Source organism: Zeugodacus cucurbitae, chromosome 4, assembly GCF_028554725.1.
Source record: "Zeugodacus cucurbitae isolate PBARC_wt_2022May chromosome 4, idZeuCucr1.2, whole genome shotgun sequence".
Taxonomy (NCBI): domain Eukaryota; kingdom Metazoa; phylum Arthropoda; class Insecta; order Diptera; family Tephritidae; genus Zeugodacus; species Zeugodacus cucurbitae.
The window spans coordinates 63301361-63321587 of record NC_071669.1 but is presented as its reverse complement, the minus strand read 5'-3'; the positions used below and the strand labels follow the sequence as shown (position 1 = coordinate 63321587).

General features: G+C 33.0%; 8 protein-coding genes across 13 annotated transcripts; 4 read left to right on the top strand and 4 right to left on the bottom strand.

Moving 5' to 3' along the window:
• The first annotated feature begins 136 nt into the window (after positions 1-136).
• On the top strand, positions 137-3248 carry LOC105211094 (modifier of mdg4). The gene is made up of 2 exons (XM_011182372.3): positions 137-872; positions 942-3248. The coding sequence occupies exons 1-2, from the start codon at positions 402-404 to the stop codon at positions 1995-1997; spliced, it is 1527 nt and encodes a 508-aa protein (XP_011180674.1). The 5' UTR covers positions 137-401; the 3' UTR covers positions 1998-3248.
• On the top strand, positions 3091-4830 carry LOC105211093 (eukaryotic translation initiation factor eIF1). The gene is made up of 3 exons (XM_011182371.3): positions 3091-3254; positions 3794-3951; positions 4022-4830. Exons 1-3 carry the CDS (start codon positions 3227-3229, stop codon positions 4166-4168), a joined length of 333 nt encoding a protein of 110 aa, XP_011180673.1. The 5' UTR covers positions 3091-3226; the 3' UTR covers positions 4169-4830.
• Positions 4134-8477, bottom strand: Rbm45_1 (RNA-binding protein 45). Of its 2 annotated transcripts, none has more exons than XR_003752215.2 (9): positions 7988-8477; positions 7729-7923; positions 7295-7668; positions 7169-7232; positions 7009-7106; positions 6846-6952; positions 6615-6785; positions 6360-6538; positions 4134-6196 (listed from the first exon to the last, which is right to left on the bottom strand). XR_003752215.2 is itself a non-coding variant. In XM_011182370.3 (9 exons), the coding sequence occupies exons 1-8, from the start codon at positions 8320-8322 to the stop codon at positions 6467-6469; spliced, it is 1416 nt and encodes a 471-aa protein (XP_011180672.1). In that variant the 5' UTR covers positions 8323-8477; the 3' UTR covers positions 4134-6196; positions 6465-6466. The 2 variants fall into 2 exon arrangements, 1 of the variants encoding a protein (XP_011180672.1); XM_011182370.3 differs by having other exon boundaries at positions 6465-6538.
• A 418-nt stretch (positions 8478-8895) lies between these two features.
• On the top strand, positions 8896-10266 carry LOC105211090 (ribosome biogenesis protein BRX1 homolog). Its single transcript, XM_011182365.3, has 3 exons — positions 8896-9088; positions 9149-9944; positions 10023-10266. Exons 1-3 carry the CDS (start codon positions 8975-8977, stop codon positions 10184-10186), a joined length of 1074 nt encoding a protein of 357 aa, XP_011180667.1. The 5' UTR covers positions 8896-8974; the 3' UTR covers positions 10187-10266.
• LOC105211091 (choline transporter-like 1) lies at positions 10174-14471 on the bottom strand. 2 transcript variants are annotated; one of them, XM_011182368.3, is made up of 10 exons: positions 14333-14471; positions 14060-14271; positions 12953-13335; positions 12745-12893; positions 12456-12685; positions 12092-12389; positions 11485-11764; positions 11186-11348; positions 10904-11125; positions 10174-10840 (listed from the first exon to the last, which is right to left on the bottom strand). In XM_011182368.3, exons 2-10 carry the CDS (start codon positions 14171-14173, stop codon positions 10616-10618), a joined length of 2064 nt encoding a protein of 687 aa, XP_011180670.1. In that variant the 5' UTR covers positions 14174-14271; positions 14333-14471; the 3' UTR covers positions 10174-10615. The 2 variants fall into 2 exon arrangements, with proteins under 2 accessions (XP_011180670.1, XP_011180668.1); XM_011182366.3 differs by having other exon boundaries at positions 14060-14425.
• A 152-nt stretch (positions 14472-14623) lies between these two features.
• Positions 14624-15654, top strand: LOC105211086 (zinc finger matrin-type protein 2). 3 transcript variants are annotated; one of them, XM_054228675.1, is made up of 3 exons: positions 14624-14733; positions 14808-14943; positions 15065-15654. In XM_054228675.1, exons 2-3 carry the CDS (start codon positions 14832-14834, stop codon positions 15544-15546), a joined length of 594 nt encoding a protein of 197 aa, XP_054084650.1. In that variant the 5' UTR covers positions 14624-14733; positions 14808-14831; the 3' UTR covers positions 15547-15654. The 3 variants fall into 3 exon arrangements, with proteins under 3 accessions (XP_054084650.1, XP_011180663.1, XP_011180661.1); XM_011182361.3 differs by having other exon boundaries at positions 14715-14733; positions 14818-14943; XM_011182359.3 differs by lacking the exon at positions 14624-14733 and having other exon boundaries at positions 14747-14943.
• LOC105211087 (uncharacterized) lies at positions 15584-17242 on the bottom strand. 2 transcript variants are annotated; one of them, XM_029039560.2, is made up of 5 exons: positions 17104-17242; positions 16769-17045; positions 16597-16702; positions 15831-15945; positions 15584-15737 (listed from the first exon to the last, which is right to left on the bottom strand). In XM_029039560.2, the coding sequence occupies exons 1-5, from the start codon at positions 17221-17223 to the stop codon at positions 15597-15599; spliced, it is 759 nt and encodes a 252-aa protein (XP_028895393.1). In that variant the 5' UTR covers positions 17224-17242; the 3' UTR covers positions 15584-15596. The 2 variants fall into 2 exon arrangements, with proteins under 2 accessions (XP_028895393.1, XP_028895394.1); XM_029039561.2 differs by having other exon boundaries at positions 16609-16702.
• Positions 17243-17586: 344 nt separating this feature from the next.
• LOC105211089 (phosphatidylserine lipase ABHD16A) lies at positions 17587-20011 on the bottom strand. The gene is made up of 10 exons (XM_011182364.3): positions 19785-20011; positions 19664-19717; positions 19226-19539; positions 19009-19169; positions 18773-18931; positions 18436-18698; positions 18196-18377; positions 17982-18124; positions 17783-17907; positions 17587-17725 (listed from the first exon to the last, which is right to left on the bottom strand). Exons 1-10 carry the CDS (start codon positions 19842-19844, stop codon positions 17615-17617), a joined length of 1572 nt encoding a protein of 523 aa, XP_011180666.1. The 5' UTR covers positions 19845-20011; the 3' UTR covers positions 17587-17614.
• Positions 20012-20227: the final 216 nt, after the last annotated feature.

The window sequence follows — 20227 nt, the reverse complement described above, 5'->3', positions numbered from 1 at the left end:
ACATTGTTGCATTCCATACGAATCATTTCGCACAGCCATAATAACAAATATAATATTAAGAGCATTTCCTTACTTCATTCCTTAATTATTTTCAAATTCATTTTTGAAAAGTGTATAAACTTTTCAGCATAAATTGCGTGTATTCTTAAATCCGTTCTTTGGCTTTGATTTTTTTTTTTATTTTAAACACTGTTATGTTTTTGACATTAAACGTCAAAGGAAAGCTAATCGAAATACAACCCTGTAAATAAATTCCAAAATGGTTCCTATTTCATTTTCGGACCGTAGCGTGTGGAATTAGCGAAATTTTGTCGATAGAATTTTCAGAGAACTTGACGTTCCTAAATCTAAATTACTGAAATTAAAACACAACAAACATACTCGGCGAATCCGTCTGAATAATGAATCATTTGAAATGGATGGGCCATTCGGCAACAATTTTTGATATACAAAGAAATCTTCGCAATGATCCTCAAAGCTGTGAGGTGACACTGGTAGCCAAAGGTCACTCAGTGAGGGCCCACAGGTTTGTGCTTTCATCATGTTCTGACTTGCTGCGAAATCTGCTGGTGGATGTTCCAATGGGACAGGAAGCTACAATAGTAGTGCCAGATATAAAAGGATCACTTTTGGAGAGTGTGTTGGCTTTTATATACATTGGAGAAACAAGCCTCACATCGACTAATTTATCAGAATTCTTGGAAGCTATAAACACCTTAGGTATCAAGTCAGCAATAAGTTTTGAGTGCAACAATGCAACGCTATCTGGAGGTGTTCAGACAACAGATGCAGTAAAGACACTAAGTAATATACAGATTGCACAAGAAGAGCTTATTGAACAACAAGAAAATATTGCTGTCGAAAAAATAGAAGTGAGTATCCAATATCCAAAATGTAAATAAGTGCAGAAACAAATTTGTATGTATTTTACATTTTTTTAGACACAAAACGTAATACAACATGAACGAGAACTGGAATTTTTAGATGTCTACAGCGAAGCTCAACATAGTAAAATTACATACTCCATCGAACATATGCCCGTTGCCAGCGCAGCCAATGAATACATATTAACTGAGAATTCTGGAACTTTTACCTTAACTCAAAACAATAAGCTAGAAAATGGTTCGAATTCGGATACGGAAAAACTTGTTGAAATGGAGGACACTACAGAAGATGGTCACATCATAGAGGAATATAGCAGTAACAGTGCAGATCCGATAATAGAAATTACTACAAATACTGCAACAACAAGTTCTCCAAAAGTAACTGCCACAACAAGTACTAATTCGCAAGTGCCACAACCGCTAATTCAAATAAAACCAACTCCAAAAATAAAAACAATTAAAATTAAATCTCAATCCCCTTCAGAGACAGATCAAATGCACCAATCAATGTTTACCACACTTGACCCCACCGCAGATCCAATTTCAGTATTGAAGACTGATGATAACTATGCCACATTGAATGCCGCACCAAGTACTCAAGAAGATGCTCTTTTTTATGCTGTTCAGGCAGTAATAAATGAAGGTATGAGCTTACAGAAGGCTGCACTGAAATATGATTTATCGAAAACAGTTCTATGGCGGAGGGTGCGAAAACATCCAAATTATATGAAAACTACGCGTGAAAATCCTGTTCTTACTATGGCGTACGAACGATTGAAAGGTGGCGACTCCTTGAAGAATATCAGCCGCGAATTGGACATACCTATGTCGACCTTACACAGACACAAGGTTCGTTTAGCACAGCAAGGACGTTTACCAGATTATGTTTCCTTTAAGAAACGTGATGTCAATTCGAAAATTGAACTAAAAGACAAATTAACTAAAGCGTTACATGCCTGTGTACATGAAGGCATGTCGCAAAATCATGCAGCAAATCTATTTGACATACCGAAAAGCACTCTATGGCGCCATCTTCAAAAACGTGTAGCTGAAGCAGAACTTTCACAAAAACTTGAACTGGGCCACATCAAGGAGGAAGTAATATTATCTTAAAAACAGTATTTATAATTAGTTTGGTACACATATGTAGATTTATTTATAATATACACAGGCAGTGTTGTTTTATAAGATTTAATAATTTTTATGTACATTAACAAGAGATGCCTTTATAAAGGCACGGTTAAATATTCAATATTTCATTTTATTACTGATATTTTAAGTATTGTAAAAGGAGTTTTAAGAACTTTCCTTTAAATGATAGTAAAAACTATTCATTAAAATTGAAACGCCCAAAAACAAATTTTTAAACTTTGTTCATATAAGGAAATGTTGGTATAAAGTATTGAAAGTATTGTTAAATTCTTGCATAGCAATGTGAACAAAAAACATGAAAGACGTTGAATATGTCAGTACTTTTAATAAAATGCGATACATTAATGTGATGTAAATGATGTCCGAAAATTAATTATCAACATTATTGCACTTCTGAGTGTAACGACACCGATAACAGAGAATCTCCCTGAAAATGCACATGAAAGTCTAATCTTCTTCACTTGAGGTATAAGTTTAACAATTTTGCCATAAATTCATTCAATTAAAAAAAAATATTAACAGTTAATTCCTGCCCTTGAAACTTATAGAACATTTCATAGCGAGTTAATAAAAACAGTGGGTTCTACGAATACAATATTTCACAAAGGCATTAAAACAAACAATTTAACAAAGGATTATTAAAAAATATATACGGTATAATTAAAAATTTTATTCTAAAAAATAATTTCGATGCATTGAAATTTCTTTCTACTAATTTTATACACAGTGTTGGAAACTGTTCATATTTTATTAAGACAGCCAAATCATGGTTATTCATCAACTTAATAAGCCGGTGTTATTGTTAAATATCGAATTAAATTATGTAAAGCACGTAACAAATATTATTTTTGTTTAAAATAATAGTTGTTTACATTAATATTTACAATTTAGAATTTATTTGAAGAATCTGGCAACAACTTTTGAATTCAACTGAGTAATAGATTTGTAAAAGTTTCGTACAAGATTGCATTTGACAAATATCATTTCGTTCCACTTCTTCGAACACGCGTTTCATTGCCTGTCGAGACACATTCACATCTATTCACATTTGTTAATTTGGAGCGTTTCGAACTGTTGAAACGTCGCACGTTTACTAAAAATACAAGTGAAAATTTTCAGTAATTTAACGCAATAAAACTATAATTGCGAACGGTTTTTTATTTTCAGCTGTGGTTGCTTTTTATTATCGTATGTCCATCCAGAATTTAAATACATTTGGTAAGTGAAAATAAGTGAAGACAAATGTTCAGCTATAAAAAATAACTATTCGAATGTCAAAAGAATGTGAAAATGACATGCTGAGGAGAAAATGGCTGCCGTTTGTGTGGAAATGGCTTGAAGAGAGGAGGAGATATAAATATTATATTGTTGAATGATCGATAGAAGTTATTAATTTAAAGTTTATATGTATATCAAAATATTCTGTATTTCTATTATTTGAGTTATTTGAGGATTTTCATTGCATTTTGATGAGTCAGCAACAATGCTCCTCTATCATTGCTTTGTGCAACAATAAGTTACAGAAAGTAATGACACAAAGCTGACGCTGACGTAGTCACCGTCAAAATCATTCATTATAAGTAGGTGCAGTCGGCAATATCACGTTCTTGAAATTTGACATACATATATATAAATTAAACAAAAGATCAAAATGTTTTTCAACTATAACACATATGTATATGTAGCACTATATCTTTATACACACGCACATATTATATATTCATTTTGAAATATATATTTATTTCATTTTATTACAGACCCCTTTGCTGATGCAATTAAGGGTGCTGACGATGATGTTCAGGACGGTCTTGTACACATAAGAATTCAGCAGAGAAATGGTCGAAAGACACTAACAACTGTGCAAGGATTATCATCAGAATATGATTTAAAGAAAATTGTGCGATCATGTAAAAAGGTAAGTCGTAAATTTAACAAGTTAATGAAGAAAACGAAGGAACTTAACTCGCTTTTTTATATATTTAAAGGAATTTGCCTGCAATGGCACAGTAATCGAACATCCCGAATACGGAGAGGTGTTACAGCTTCAGGGCGATCAACGCGAAAATATCTGCCAATGGTTAACAAAGGCAGGTCTAGCGAAACCAGATCAACTAAAAGTGCACGGCTTTTAAACTAAGCAGCAAATATCAATATTTTGAATTATCCAACCAAGTCAGCAAACAATCAACAGAAAGTCAAAGCAGTAACCAATTAGAGGAATTCTCAATTCATAGATCACCAGAAACAATAATACGAACTATAAGAGCAATGTGTGCTTGTTAAGTGCAAGAGTTTTTTTTAAATCCGCACTAACTTTGTATAATAACAACAACCACAAATGTGCTAAAATCAATCGAAAATGATTGTGTTGATTTTTAGCGAAAAGCAATTAAGCACACTGAAAATAATTTAAATACAATAGTTATCTACAAAAATGTGAATCGTAACAATCCGTTTCCCTTATTTCATTGCCAATACATCATAGATTGACCAAATTCACTCCACTTCCGAGTAACATAATTACATTTTCAACGAAGTATGTTTTTTAGTTGATTGAAATTATTATTAATAAAAATGTTAAAATCAGTGTATAACAGCAAACCTAACAATGAATGTAGTCAAAGTAATGCTAATAGTTTAATATTAATATGGAAACCCGTTTGGCGAAGGGAGAAACGAATTCTCCGGCATCTACGCTAATGCACTCATTACAAAACTAAGGAAGAAGACTATTATTATTAAATTTGCAATTATATAAATTAATATGAACAAATGAATAAATAATTTAAAACAACTATATTTTTCATTCAAATAGGATATGATTATTTGTAAGACGCACATACGAAAATATGAATAAACTATGTAGAGTAACTGAAATAGATAAGCCGAACGCCATACCAAGTCTTATTTTTTATGGGAGAAAGTTTGAAATTATGTACTTTAGACATTGCCGCTATTAGATTTCGTAGGCTTAAATTTTTAGATAGTTTAGTTCGCCCACAATTTTTTATTTATTTTTGGCTCTGCAAAAAAACTGACAGCGTTTTAGCATCACATCAATATTAAAACGGCATAGTTAGAGATTTTTAAATAAGCAAAAATTGACATACAAACATGATAAATGTTGTGTCGCGTGCTAATAAATAACAAATTTTACTTACCGGCATTTGTGAAATTCGAAATAAAACAACTTTTATTTGAGAAAAATTATATATATAATATTGTTTAATATATTTATAATTATCTGCGTTTAAAATATGTAGTATGTATGTATATATATATATATATATTTATTTTTGTATATATACATATTTGTGAATTGCCAAACTTGTTAGCTATACTGTTGCAGAAAATTTTTGCATATAAACAGCTTGATGCAACGAGAAAAATGTGTGTAATTTTCCTCTGCAAACTGTCAAATATATAAACGATTAAATAATGAGTAAAAGTCTTTACAGGCATGTACAAGTATGGATAGATGTTTAGTGTTAAGTTTCTAATTTTAGGTATGTAAATTGAAAGGGACGCTCGAGTATTAAAGTTTACTGTGGTATGGTTAATTCGGGTCTTGCTTCATTGACGTGACGTACATTATTTTTGTCCAGATGGTTTTAGTTCAGGTTCGCGTTCACGTTCTCGTTCTAGTTTAGGTTACGTTTAATTTTTCGCTAATTTCGTTTATTTATTTATTTATTGTAAAAGCTCTGCTCAAATTAACACTTGTAATATCAATTTTTTTTCTGTACTGTAGCGCATTGCAGTGTCCGTTGCGCTTAATTAGCGGTTTGACTCCGTTTTAGTTCTTTTTGGGTACTTGGTCTCAAATTGGTCATTGTCTACATAGTGGCATTCTGTGGCATTATTCATATTGTGGTGACTATGACTGTGACATAGTGATTGTGAAGGTCTAAGTCGTTTTGTTTGGTGGTTTTGCTCATTGCCAAAGCATTTTACATATTCTTATGTATATATGCTTACACCACCATTCTGTGTTATCTTCGTTCTTATTGTATCTACCAGTTTCCGTTTTAACTCCGTTTGCGTTTAGTTTCCGTAAATGTTTTCTGCAGTCAGTTAGTTTCATATTTTTATATCTTGTTTTATTAAGTAATGGAACGTTACTGTTATGGTTTTAATTTGGTTTGCTTTATGTTTTATGTCTGTGAAAAAGAAAAACAAAATACGCTCATTAACCTGCAAATATTAGTTCTAGAAACATATACTTTACAAAAAATACTTGGTAAATAATAAGACGGTCAAATATTAGTGAACAGTCTGTTGAAAAAATTTACAAATTTTAAATTGAAATCAAATTTTACTTACCCCTTACAAATTTGACAGTTACTGTCATTTGTTGGATTTTTTTTTTTTTTGGTTTTGCAAAGAAAAATAAAATAAAACAAAATTGAGTTTCAAAGATTTTCTTACATTTAGTTTCTTCGCAAGCGTTTCCTGCCATTATCATCGCCATCGCTATTACCTCGCTCTTCGGCTTCCATTACCTTAAAAAATTAAATGAAAATTAAAAAAAAAAATAATTCTCTATTTTATACATATAAAGAGCTTCATGAAATTCACCTTAATTTTTGTGCCACAAATTTCCGCACCATTCAGAATTTGAATGGCTTTTTGAGCACTATCTCTGTCTGCGTATTTAACGTAGCCGCAATTTTTATTCGGTAGCAAGTACACATCAATTAAACCCTTCCAACAAGAAAACACTTTTTTCAATATGGATTGCGGCAGATTCTGTAATAAGAAATACACATATATAGAACTTGTTTGTTTTGTTTTATATTGCATACTTACCGCTGCTAAAACAATAAACAACCGCTGTGCTACTGTTGCATCGGGCGATACCATCGGCTGGGCAGGAGGCAATGGGACATTGCATATTGAATCCTTTTTAGTACGCTCTGTTGAAACAAAAAATTAAAACCAATTGATTTGTATATATTGCCCAATAACATACTATCTATAAAAGATGTGTCCATTCTAGCTGAACTCATTCCAGCCACTTTGACTATAATACGCTCTCCCATTGGATATTCCAATCCATGCAATTTGTCTCTGCAATTTTGAAAAAATCCATATAATTTCATATAAATTTACAAACAATTTTCGTTTCATACTTTGCATAAATAGCTGCCTCAGGATTATCATAAACGACTACTGCCTCATTAGTTCTCGGACCATCTGAAAAAAAAAAAAAAACAAAGAATTAAAATCACACTTAACTTAAATGTAGACGAACGAACATTCTCTGGTTATTTGACAATAATCCAAGCCAGGTATAATATCAAATAATCGCCATAACTGATCCTGGTTAACGGAATTGCTGGCAATCACTTCTAAACATGTTGGTTGTGGTACTGGTACATTCTGCATGCGCAGGAATGCAGCCATATCGCTATTGAAAGAACAATTCCAGTCATTGTTGTAGTTGCCATTGTTATAAGAGCCGCTACCTCCACTGCCACCACCACCGCTACGTCCGGAACTAACAATTGGGTTATCATCCGCTGGTCGACCGTACTGATCTCTTTGTGATCGTGTTGAACCTTTTGGTTCAGCGAAAACTGCTTTATATTTGGTGGGACAGTTCTCAAAGGCTACTGCAGCATGATAAAACCTAAAGGAATCGAGATACATGAATAATCTGTGACACAATGAACTTTGTTTCAATGCTTACTTTGTAAATCGCACATAACCAAATCCCTTTGGAGATCCTGACGATTTGTCTTTGACTATCGTTACATTTTCCACATCTCCCCATTGTGAAAATTCGCTTCTAATTTCCTCTTCTGTTGCTGATTTCGATATAACAATGAATAAACGCACATATTTTTCCTGTTCATTTTCAGACTTGTTTGAACCTTGGTTTCGACTAAAAACAAAAAAAAAAAATACTTTAATGAAAGTAAAAAAGCATAGCACATAACACAAATTACTTTGCTGCCACCAACACCTTCAAGGTGCGATCCATTTTACCAATGGTTTTGCCATTCATCTCCTCTTGTGCCTTAGCGGCATCCGATGTTTTGGCGAATTTTACATAAGCAATTCCTTTGTTTTCACCAGAATTTTTATCCTTTACAACCCAGATATCTTCAATCTCGCCATAAGGAGAAAATGCGTCACGAAAATCTTCTTCAGTATGTGCTTTATTGCAAATTATGAAAAGACGCGACATGGGCGGATCATCATCACTCGAATAATCTCGTCCGCTACCGCCACGTCCACCATCTCGATGGCCATCCCGTGATGATGATCGATAATCGGACATGATAAATATTATAAAACTATTATTTTTGCACACAAAATCGCCTTGTTGAACTAATTTCTTTTATTTTTATTTTGAAAATATTCAAAACTTTTAATTTGTTCTAGATAAAATGGCGTGGATAAAAATATGTATACCGGTAATAGGAATGTGTAATATTAAACTAATAATCGATGAATAATATAATGTACTAGAGGTGTTAAATTATTGTTTTGATTAATTTTATAATTATTTTCGCTAATTATTTTTAACAGATTTTTTTTTATAAAATACATTCTTCTTAACATAAAAGTTTTATTAACCCAAATTTGTTTACTACATATTTGTCGCGAACACATATATGCACAATTTTACAACGGTATACAGAATATTTTAAAGGAATATTAGAAACATGAGTATATTTTATTACTCTTTTGTTTTATGACAAAGAAAAAAATTGTAGTAAAAATTTCCAAAGTTTATGTTTAAAATAACAAAGTTCCGAAAAAATTTACTATTCACTTAATAACACTAATGAACACCCCCTTTGTTATGTGGATTGTAGTACGACCTAAACATATCGATATTTATATCTGTTCACTATTGAAATCATTTGTTTTCAAAACTCCCTACACGTGCAACAGTATTCGTCAAATATTATTTATTTTATTACATTATGGGACGAAAGATACAAAATAAGAAAAAGGTTCAGCAACTTGAGATTGTGCCTATGGATGAGAATCCTCCACTACCGGCGCAAAGAACTTCGGAGGATGTGGTGCCCAAAAGAGTAAGCATTAATGAGTAGACCATGAAGATCATTATCTGAACAATCTGTGTTATTTTGTAGGAAAAATGGATAAATAAGCAACGTGTTCTAGTTTTTGCTGCAAGAGGTATTAACCATCGCGATCGTCATCTGTTGCGCGATATAAGAAGTCTCATGCCACATCATCGTCCAGAATCAAAAATGGAACGTTCGAAAACCCTATCTGTAATTAATGAAATGTGTGAGATGAAGCACTGCAACAAAACTATACTCTTTGAAGGACGCCGCAAACGTGATTTATATATGTGGGTTGCGAATGCACCAGTAGGACCCTCAGCAAAGTTCCTTGTTGAAAATATTCATACAATGGCGGAACTGAAAATGACCGGTAACTGTTTGCGTGGATCTAGACCATTATTATCATTTGATGCTAAATTTGATGAAGTCCCACATTTGAAATTATTGAAAGAATTATTCACACAAACATTCGGTGTACCTAACCATCATCCAAAGAGTCAACCTTTTGTAGATCATGTCTATACTTTTACATTTTTGGATAATCGCGTATTTTTCAGAAACTTTCAAATTCTCTCCGAAGACGGTGGCTTAGCCGAGATCGGACCTAGATTTGTTATGAATCCCGTTAAAATATTTGAAGGTTCATTCAGTGGCAATGCTATTTGGGAAAATCCCAACTATGTTAGCCCATCGCGTCAACGTCAAATGCTAAAGAAGGCCGCAAAGGAGAGATACGTGAATCGGGTAGAGCAGAAAGTACATCAAGAAGTTAATAGACCAAAGGAGGCATACGAAGGTTTAGAGTACGAGGAGTTGTTTGAAAACGAGGATGCCATAACCACAGCAAAATTGTTAGCGGGTGAGTGTTTTAGATCTCTTCGCTGTTTGAACTTTTCATCATTTTGTGTTTTGTACTAATTAATGTTATTTTTAACAGAGAAAGCCAAGAAAAAGTTGGCGGTGGATCCCAGTAAAGAAAAGTCTACCAAGTCAGCATTGACGAAGAAAATCAAAGAGAAACAACTTAAGGCTGCAGTTGAACTGATTGCGAAAAAGAAAGCAAAAGTATCGAACAAGAAAAAAGAAAATACATTGGAATAAAAAATTTATTTGACTTTTGTTCTTTTAAATAGGTTATTTAGATATGGTAAATAAATGGAACATTATTAAAAATATTGTAATTTGTACGATCTTTTTTTACATATACATATGTATAATTTGAAGAAATATAAATCGTAATATAACTATGTATAAAAGCACTTTGTGTTTTCACATATATATGCACATGTATAATATAACATTGATCGTAATTTTTTCGAGAGAATACACTGCGGTTAATAAATATCTTAAAAATATTAATATGCTTTGATTTTTTGACGAATCGCTTCAATGAGTTTACTTTACAAAATTGTGCTATGTTTTCACTCAATTTTTTACTCAGTATTACAAAGTCTGTGCGTTATCTAGTCATGCCGTAGGGCTACTTGCCGACGGAGTCAATGACGATTTATATCCTTAATTCCACTTTCTCTATTGTGTTATACCATCTACAACATCTGTGCGCCCCATCCTAGTCATGCTAAATGGCTCCTTATTAATGGGCATCATTTCCACCACTTGAATGGGTGGTTCTTCGCCCGGTTGTAATGGTTCTTCGCCAACTAATTTGGCTAAATTACTTTGAGCCCAACGACCACCGCGTCCATTGATTGTTTTATCTTCACAAACACATAAAAATAGTGTGTCTACTACCATCTGCAAAATAAATTGAATTAACTTGATGATTTAATGCAAAATTTCGCAAAATTATTCACTTGCCTCAAAAAGCGTCAATATTATATGTGCTATGAAAAATGAGAAAATTATTATAAAGATCACTGGAGCCATATAGAAATTTAGTCCTGGACGATCCTTGAGCACAAATATGCCAATGAGACCACTAAGAGCTGCTACCAGAACTTTGCCCAAAAATAGTATGAAGTCACCAATGCTGTTGATAGTTGCCACTTGAAGCGCATTAGTGGCCATTGCATTCCAAGCCTAGTAAAAATCAGTTGTATCAATGAAGTTTTATAATTACACACGGCAGTGTAGACTTACAATGCCTGCTGCTGGGCAGAAATTTATCGATTCGATGGCAACAACTGTATAAGCGTTATGATTTAAGAAGCGTATGAATTTTTCCAGCAGCCAAAATCCACAAATGCAGCATTTGAGACAGCAAGCGGCGCATTCGGAGCCTTTATCTTCAGCCTTTTTGAATCTACGAGGGAGAATGTGGTGGTAGACAAGATATTTGCATTAATATCAAATTAAATTTTGAAATACATATAAGTTTTTGTAGGTCAACTTTAAATTAGTACCGGCATAAAATTAATTATACATGCATCAATACTTACTTAGCATACAAATAGGTCAGGATAAGTCGTGGTATTTTGAAAATTGTAATTATAAACGAACCCTTGGCTACGGTGCCCAAATGGTATTTAAGCAGTTTTCCAATGGCGTATGTGGTGGGCGTGGAGGTGGGCTTTTGGAAATACCAGAAAGCCACAGCTGCAGCAAGTGCGAATTGTTGACAAGCAAATATGAATTCAGTCGTCCAAATGAGACCAATCACATAAATCCAAAACATGCTTTTTATCGCCTTTGAGTCAGTGTATTCTACGTGTAAAAATGCTGGAAAAGGTAAATATGGTTATGTACATTAGAAAAATAATTTAGTACTAGTTTATATAGTGTAAACCTTTTTTCAAAAGGGAAAATCAAATAAATTCGCTAAAAACCGGACAACTTACATTTTTAGCACAATTGACAAAGGAATGCACGATTTAAATACGGGAAAATACCAACCACATTAGAACGGAAGCACAAAACATAATTACGGTTCAATTATTTTTGACAAACAATTTCAAAGTGAGCTAATACATATTTTCACATTACTACTACTTTTTTTTACCACTACGAACTACATTTTGTCAACGCATTTCCACAAATAAAACTTACTCTTAAAACTGACATCAGTGGTATTCTTCGGCGGGGCAATGTCGGTTGGAAATGGTTGTTGGTGGGCTGCTGTGTTGTCAAATGGCGCAATTGGACTCTGACCGGGAGTACCTGCAGTTGCAATGCAAATAACTACCAACACCCAGAATGCCAAAAACAATGCCAACGCTGCAAACGCCAATAAAGGCGCAATCAATAAGCCCGGTAAGTTCATCATACATACGCCAGCCTCTTCAAAGAGCGCCGATAAACCAGATAGCTTATTTTTAAGGAAATAAATAATGACCACTAAAACTATCTGAAAGTACAGTTATATACAAAAGGTAATTGTTATATACACAGTATATGTATGTAATTCACTCACCAAAGTGATAGTCGCTAATATAGCGAGTATGTAAACGGCATCTTCATTTCTTATAAACTCTTCTAACATTGAAAATTTCTCATTTATGCGTGATTTATTGCGTATGCTATAATAAGCATACCATAGCGCAGCCGTCAAAGCCAAACTGGCCACTATAACCAATACACAGATAAGCCACGAAATAATACGCGACATCCAGTGCATGAGTGTAACCAATGCAATTGAGATTACTAAAAGCAAATAACTTGTTAAATTCATTTCCATTTGTATAATTTGCTTATATACTCACATAAGGAAATGCCACAGATTATAGCCACAATGTGCCAAGTGGAATATATGTCTGCCAAAAATTGTTGCGCGACATCCCAAGAGTTGAGCATATTGTACAATTCCTTAGCGTTTTTACCTTTCGGCAAACAACGATGCAAAACAGGAGATCTACAAAAATTCAAAATATATTATAAATCTATTTAATAACTTTTACACCTTTCACTTACTCCTCATAGATTGGAAGTTTGGGGCAAGGACCCAAAAAATTTAAATATTCCTCAATATTTTTTGTGTTTGTATTGAGAAGTGAATCCATATTGAAGTCATAGCGGCAAAGTTTTGTATTTGTTTCCATGTTATATTTGAAAAGTTCCTGTACGTCAGTGATATTTCTTTTAGGACATTCTTTCACACATATTTTAATGGATTGGCGCGGATTTTTAAAATCGAAATAAAACAGTTGTGGTTTATCTATGGTGTTCATGCCGGAAAGTGGAAAATTTGTGAATTTTTCATTGCGTTTTACTCCACAGGTATTTCCGAATGAGTCATAACCGTTAATCACACGTAGTGGATTGCCATAAACAAATGAAAATATCGCAATAACAATCTGAAAATGCATTAATAAAAGGTTGCATTCAATTAGAATTAGAGAATAATATTAATTATCAATAATATAATATGTTATATAGAATAGGTATTCGAGTTTCTGCCAATAATGACGTAAGAAGCAAAATTCCTAATAATCGTGATCAAAATTAATAAATGCGTATAAGGAGCAAAAATATTTATTAAATACATATTTATGTTGATATATCATATATAAATCATATGTAGAGGCGTTATCTTGTATCCACAAACTAAAGGTATAAGTACAGGCGTACGAACATACAATATCACAAATTGTGAAACCACGGTAACATATGTACATACGAGTAGTTAAGCATTTAAGATAGTAAATCGTCTTTAATCCCGAATGTGGGTGGTGCCGTCACTTAACAAATATGAGTTAATTTTTGCTCATACATATCTTCATACCTATTAATACTATGCGCAATGCATATAAATTTACTCATAATACATACATACATATGTACATATATGTATATCTTATTAATAATAAGACATTTTGTTTAAAACTGCAATGATAAAAAAAAAACAAAACCTAATACTCGTACAGTGACGCCATCATCTTAGCTCATAGATTATGCGAGTTTCTTTGTAGGTGTGTGTGCTTAAAATTTGGTTAAAAAATTCAACTGACTCTCAGCACTTTCCCTTTTATGACCGGTGTGTTGAAAATCATAGAAAATAAATTTAAAACAATTACTCACCAGAAATAACCAAAATAGTATAAAAATAGCAAGCCAAAAGGTATCTGTACATGTCCGGTATTTGGGTCGGTTCATTTGGGGCTCATCCCCATCCTTGCTTTCTGCACAGCCCATTTGAATCGTTTATGAAAGTTTTCAAATGCAGCCACAATAATGTTATATTAGTTTCCTTTTAATGCAAAGAGAAGCGAGATTTCACCAGGAACTCCCAACTAAACAAAACATATCCAATATTGAATTAATAGCACTAGGTAAACATTTATTTTATAATACTCGGTTTGTTACGCAGCAGCTCTCCTTACTATTGTGTTTTTATGCTTCTCTCTTGCATTAAACAATTTCTTATAGCATTACTCTAGTAATATATATTTAACGCGCTACTAACGTATTACTAAAAACACTTTAAGCAAGGTTGCATTTTTTTGCATCATTAAAATAATTAATTTTTGCTTCAACTAACCCACCCAAAGTTAAATTAAATTAAAAAATTAAATGTAATGTTATGCCGTTTCAGTAAATAAATTCATTTAAGAGCTCAACAATTAAATAAAAGTTAATTTTTTAATGGATAAGTTATTTTTCTGGTAGTAATACATTTGTGTAAGTGGAGTGTTATAAAGTGCGTAAATGTAAAACAACAGCACTGTTTTGTGGAACCCAAAAAGGAGTAGAAAGTAAATTGTTGAGTCTTGTTTACAATTGTTCTGAGTTGTGATAATTTGTGGAATTAAATTTGTAAATAAAATAGTATTTTTCAGATAAATTGTTTATAATGTCTATGCGTCCAGATGATCATCGCCGAAAATGGGATAAGTCAGAATACCAACGATTGGCACAGGAGAGGTTACAGAGCCAGGCGGCCAAGGCAAATCCGAAGGATGAAGGTTATACATTTTATATATAAAAATAATTGCATGTATATATATGTATATGAAGTCACAAATTTAAACTATATAATTGCATTACTTGAAACAAATTGTAAATAAAAATGTTTTCAATTTCTAGAGCCCATACAACGTGAGAACCTAAAGCGCCGTGACTATAAAGTCGATCTCGACAGTAAACTCGGCAAAAGCGTTGTTATAAACAAGAACACTCCTACCTCACAATCTGGTGGTTACTATTGTAATGTGTGCGATTGTGTTGTTAAAGACTCGATCAACTTTCTTGATCATATCAATGGAAAGAAACATCAACGTAATTTGGGCATGTCCATGAAAGTGGAGCGCAGTACGGTCGATCAAGTGAAAGAACGGTTTCAGGCGAATAAAAAAAAGATGGAGGAAAAACAAAAAGATTATGAGCTGGAACGACGACTACGTGAAGCTAAAGAGGAAGAAGAACGTTATAAGGAACATCGAAAAGAAAAGCGGAAAGAGCGTAAAAGGAAAGCCAGTGATACAGATATAATGGGTGGTGGTTTGTCCGATGATATGGCAGCCATTATGGGATTTTCTGGTTTTGGCGGATCCAAAAAGAATTCTTAGAAGAAAACAATACGCCATTTTTTGTTTTGTTTCTGTAATAATATTTGTTGTTATTGCATAAAACATTGTAACATAAAAGCTAGTAAAAATATATAAACTTGAACAGGAGATACATGTGGAAAGCTTCTACTGCCACCATCTGACATCGGATTATTCACATGCGGCAATGAAGACGACACCGGACACTTAGACTATGAAAATAATTCAAAGATAATTGAAATAGTAAACATATATTAATATTTATAAACTATTTTATAAGCAGTTAAAGAACTACCATAACTCACCAATAACGCTTTATTTATAACTTCGGCAGCGAAACTTCGAAGCAAACGCGCTGGCTTAAGACCGCATAGCAGTGCCGCTCTGATATAATCACAATTAATGATTTCGGTGAATTGCCTGGAAAATGTTAACAAATAATTTCTGACTAAAAGAGAAGTTGTAATATTCCGTTTTTTTTAATATTCAAATATAATTTTAATTCTCACAATAATATAGAAAGAGTAAAAGGTTTGCAATAAATTCTGGCATATGCGAAAGACACCTATGACGATCTGCAGCGGACGTTTGCATATAAATCTTACCGTAGAGAATAAAAGATTGTAAAAAAAATATTTTAAATATATTTCAAACCTAGAATTTAAGAAAAAAATAATAATATTAAAGAAAACAAAAAATTCTAAACATTTTGCACCAAAAAATATTATAATTTTATATCTGTCTTATGACATAACTTTTCATAGCCTAAGGAATATTGCTTTTTTGCAAAATAATATAAATATTCACAAAAGAAGCAACTTCTCATCATCTTTATATAATTCACTCAATTACATACTTTTAGTAAACAGAACAAAAAAAGTGTCAACTATTAAAGTATAGTTTATGCAATAAATAAACTCTCACTTCACTATATTAATGCTGCTTGATTTAGACAACTTTCTAACAGTGCTATAGTCAATAATAGGATTACCCTTATTTTACTACAACTTGGCCTATGCATGCGATCTATGGTTATTTCAAGTAATATTTTCAATAAGATTACATCATCACCTGCAAACATACGTTTTGCTGCGTTTCTCAAACCAATCAGCGGGGCCCTCACAATCAATTAAATCGTCGCGAAGTTCTGTTATGCAGTTGTGATACTTTTCTAAATCTACATATTAAAGAGAATATTTGTGTAGAGTTTTAATATAATGTAATTTCATGTTGGTTTACCAACGTTTCGACTTGGTATCAGCTGGGCCGCACATTTGTCCATAAAAGAATATCACAGCCCGATATAAACGCATATACAAATTAGTTGTTGGCAGCGGTACACAATCTGTTAGCGTTTCGTTTATGTGTTGTACAACATTCGATGTTTTAGCGCAAACTTTAGACAACGGTTCCCTTGTCAATAAAAGTAATATACGTTCGGGACTTGTCGCGCGTATACAAGCCAAATGCAACATAACTTGCATCTCATCACACATTTCGGGTTGATCGCATTCATCATCCTGGATGTTGGATGCAAAAATATAAGTCACAGTAAGCGCTTGCACTAGATGTAAATACCTCTGCAACGTTGGAAAAACTATTTATAAAGTCTTCTATAACACGATTACTCCAAGAGCAGTTGGCTAATGAAACTAGCGATAACAGAACTAACCACTGGTACATATTTCTCGTATACATATTCAGCCTTTAAAATGCAAATAAAAATATTGCTAAAAAATACCGATCCAAAGAGAATAACGCTTTAATTGTTTTGAACCAAATTATACCGTTTTTATTTGCTTTGTTTTTGTCATTCAATTCGGTTTCATTTCTACATTATTTTTATATATATATTTATTCAGTGTCATTTTCATTATGACACAGAGCCCCAAAAACATTTTTTTATTCATAGAAATAATATTGATAAAGTAATAAACTAAATGCATTCTCACTTATCGCATACAAAACCAAAACATGCCTACTGACTATCTATCTATGTCCAACGAATATTTAGTACTTTTCGGCTTTGTGTACAATTAATGATTTCGCTCATCGTCAGTCATGGCTACTACACATTCTTTAAAGTGAATTAAGTAAAAACAAAACCGTTTTCGATGGGAATGTCCCATGGAATGTCAAAATAGTCTTTGGGTAATGGTGTGCAATGCGTCGATTTGTAGTCACGGAAATGCTTTCTCAACTGCAAAAATAGCAAGAATTAATATTATTTAAATAAAAATATACCTTTAGTACTCACCAAAAATTCGGCCATTTGATCGCGAGTGTCCTCGGAGTAATCCTCACCAATTAGCATTGGGAATGATTTGCCCTGATCAGAAGCATACGTTATGAGCCGTGACATGCAGAGATCGTCATTGGATACTAAAATGATCGTAAAAGATTTTCGATAATAAAAGCAGTTATCATACATTCATCTTATTACAACAATATATTACATGAAAAGCTCTTGGGGTCCACAGGGCGTGATAAGATTTTCTTCATCCGTGTTAACTGACTAGTCTTAAATATAAACGGATAACGATACTTTAATAGCGTTAGAGCTAAGTAGTTTCCACGATTTGTTTCAATTCGATTATCCCTGCAATTTGAAATAGTAATTAATTTTAACTGTCATCTACAGCATAAATGGGTTCAACTAAAGACACATACTCTGAAATAATTTCATCTTCAGTGCGACGTATAAGAGATATTGGGCCGTTATAATTTTGTATAGACTCCACATTATTTAAATTGCAATATTCTCGTATACCAAGTCTTACTATACCCGATAGACTCTCAGGCATGCGCGATTGTGCAAGGTACAATATATCATCGAATGTTGCATCTAAAATCTAAACAAATGTTGAAGATCAATTTTACATGATAACTGTATTATAGGAGAATGCATACCACTCCTTTCACATCGGGATATAGGTTTGATGCCCACAATGCGCTCACGCCACCAATACTCCAACCGTACAAAATAATATCTTCGACAGCAAAGCCCAGACGGTGAATAGCTAACTGTACAACAGCATCAATAGCGTTTTTGTCCTGTTCAGGGTACGGTGCACCAGTGCTACCGGCAAAACCGGGATGATTCCATCCTAATACTGAATATTTTAGCGAGAGCGGTGTACTCATTATACCAATTTCATAGTATGCGGCATTTCCTTTATGAATTAAATTAAGGAAAGAAATGTATTATAGACAAAGCGTTTTAAGCTTTTAATGGAAAACTCTATACCTTCAGAGCAAATTACAAGTGTATTGCCGTTTGTGCTCCCGTTCTGACGATTGTCCACAAAAATACTATCGATCTCATTGTTATCTACGGTTTTCACTTTGTACCTCATGGCTTTGTGCTCCTCAACCAGTTTTGCACGCCCTTCAATTAAGAAGCTATCTGCGAAAAGAGTGGGAAGTAGAGAAAATATGTATTCAACTAAGTCCACTTTCTAATAAATATCCATATATACTTACTCAAATAATTTTGCAATAATTTTATGTATCCAGGGTAAATCATTCGTATGCCAAAAGTGTGAATGGCAATGTACGCGGCAACTTTGCAAGGCAAAGTGGCAAATCTCAATTGACGAGAGTCACGGCTACTGGTAGATATCAATTGTTTTTTCTTCTCATCACTGAAATTAATATTAAAATAATTTTTCTGTTTGTTTTTTAGGTAGAAGTCTCTCACCCTTGCACACTACGTGCATCGAAGTCCACCTGCCATGAACTAAAATCAAAATCGAACTTTCGAAGATCACGCTTTGTTTCTTCATTGGAGGAGGATAACTTAGACATTTCAATTGCCTTAATCATTTTTACATAAGATTTCGATTGTGTGCGTCCAAAGCCACGGATACATAGTGTTATAACAACAATAATACCGATACTGGTAGAAAATTTGGCGAACGAGGAGATTGAATCTGCCACCAAATAGCCTCTTTTATACAAGAATGTCACTATAAACGGAGAAGTGTAATAACTAATGTTCCACATCAAAGAAAGCTGTAATTGAACAGATGATTTTGTATAAATGTAGATATAGTATATAAATATATGCTAGTTAAATGGTATACATATAATTAATGCCTAAAAATCTTACAATAAATACATGCTACTGAACACTTACCGTGGATATTATTTGATCACCAATTCGCTCCAAACCACCAGGTTCGTAAAGTTTCTAAAAATCAGATTATTTTTATGGGTTTTAGCAATATACAACTTCATTTCAGTATGTATTGAAATACCTTATCCAAACCATACTCCTGATACAATTTCGGCCCAAATACATAACTCAGGAAACCCATTGCTGCAACAATGTAAGGTCAGAGTTCACTTTTCAAACCACGATTTAATTATGTGCAATTAGTAAAGCAAAATGACTACAGCGAACACAAAATAACAAAATTGGAAAAATAGTATTGCCTAATTTGTGTCGTAAATGACAAACCAAAAATTTTGTAACAAATCCAGCTGTGGTATCAGTGCTGCCAGCGTTCAAAATATTATTGTAATTTAAAAATAAATGTTGTTGAGTGTATTGTGTTTTAATTAATAATATTTAATTTTTGAGTTTTTATAGGTTAAAATTTTTGATTTATTGTAAACAAAAAAATAAAGATGAAATGCTTAGTATTTTTTAATTTTTATCTTAAAAATTTCACTCTAATGTAAATGATATGGCAACAAA

Coding starts and splice junctions, on each gene's coding strand:
- LOC105211094 (XM_011182372.3), top strand. CDS start 402: ATGAATCATTTGAAATGGATGGGCCATTCGGCAACAATTTTTGATATA. Junction 873..941: donor TTGCTGTCGAAAAAATAGAA/GTGAGTATCCAA, acceptor ACATTTTTTTAG/ACACAAAACGTAATACAACA.
- LOC105211093 (XM_011182371.3), top strand. CDS start 3,227: ATGTCCATCCAGAATTTAAATACATTTG. Junction 3,255..3,793: donor CCAGAATTTAAATACATTTG/GTAAGTGAAAAT, acceptor ATTTTATTACAG/ACCCCTTTGCTGATGCAATT. Junction 3,952..4,021: donor TTGTGCGATCATGTAAAAAG/GTAAGTCGTAAA, acceptor ATATATTTAAAG/GAATTTGCCTGCAATGGCAC.
- Rbm45_1 (XM_011182370.3), bottom strand. CDS start 8,322: ATGTCCGATTATCGATCATCATCACGGGATGGCCATCGAGATGGTGGA. Junction 7,924..7,987: donor AAGGTGTTGGTGGCAGCAAA/GTAATTTGTGTT, acceptor TTTTGTTTTTAG/TCGAAACCAAGGTTCAAACA. Junction 7,233..7,294: donor TTGTCAAATAACCAGAGAAT/GTTCGTTCGTCT, acceptor TTTTTTTTTCAG/ATGGTCCGAGAACTAATGAG.
- LOC105211090 (XM_011182365.3), top strand. CDS start 8,975: ATGGGACGAAAGATACAAAATAAGAAAAAGGTTCAGCAACTTGAGATT. Junction 9,089..9,148: donor AGGATGTGGTGCCCAAAAGA/GTAAGCATTAAT, acceptor GTTATTTTGTAG/GAAAAATGGATAAATAAGCA. Junction 9,945..10,022: donor CACAGCAAAATTGTTAGCGG/GTGAGTGTTTTA, acceptor TATTTTTAACAG/AGAAAGCCAAGAAAAAGTTG.
- LOC105211091 (XM_011182368.3), bottom strand. CDS start 14,173: ATGGGCTGTGCAGAAAGCAAGGATGGGGATGAGCCCCAAATGAACCGA. Junction 12,894..12,952: donor AAACTTCCAATCTATGAGGA/GTAAGTGAAAGG, acceptor GAATTTTTGTAG/ATCTCCTGTTTTGCATCGTT. Junction 12,390..12,455: donor TATTAGCGACTATCACTTTG/GTGAGTGAATTA, acceptor CTGTACTTTCAG/ATAGTTTTAGTGGTCATTAT.
- LOC105211086 (XM_054228675.1), top strand. CDS start 14,832: ATGTCTATGCGTCCAGATGATCATCGCCGAAAATGGGATAAGTCAGAA. Junction 14,944..15,064: donor GGCAAATCCGAAGGATGAAG/GTTATACATTTT, acceptor TTCAATTTCTAG/AGCCCATACAACGTGAGAAC.
- LOC105211087 (XM_029039560.2), bottom strand. CDS start 17,223: ATGTATACGAGAAATATGTACCAGTGGTTAGTTCTGTTATCGCTAGTT. Junction 16,703..16,768: donor AGCTGATACCAAGTCGAAAC/GTTGGTAAACCA, acceptor TTTAATATGTAG/ATTTAGAAAAGTATCACAAC. Junction 15,946..16,596: donor AGCAAAACGTATGTTTGCAG/GTGATGATGTAA, acceptor AACATTTTCCAG/GCAATTCACCGAAATCATTA.
- LOC105211089 (XM_011182364.3), bottom strand. CDS start 19,844: ATGGGTTTCCTGAGTTATGTATTTGGGCCGAAATTGTATCAGGAGTAT. Junction 18,378..18,435: donor ATCCCGATGTGAAAGGAGTG/GTATGCATTCTC, acceptor ACATTTGTTTAG/ATTTTAGATGCAACATTCGA. Junction 17,908..17,981: donor GGACCCCAAGAGCTTTTCAT/GTAATATATTGT, acceptor CGATCATTTTAG/TATCCAATGACGATCTCTGC.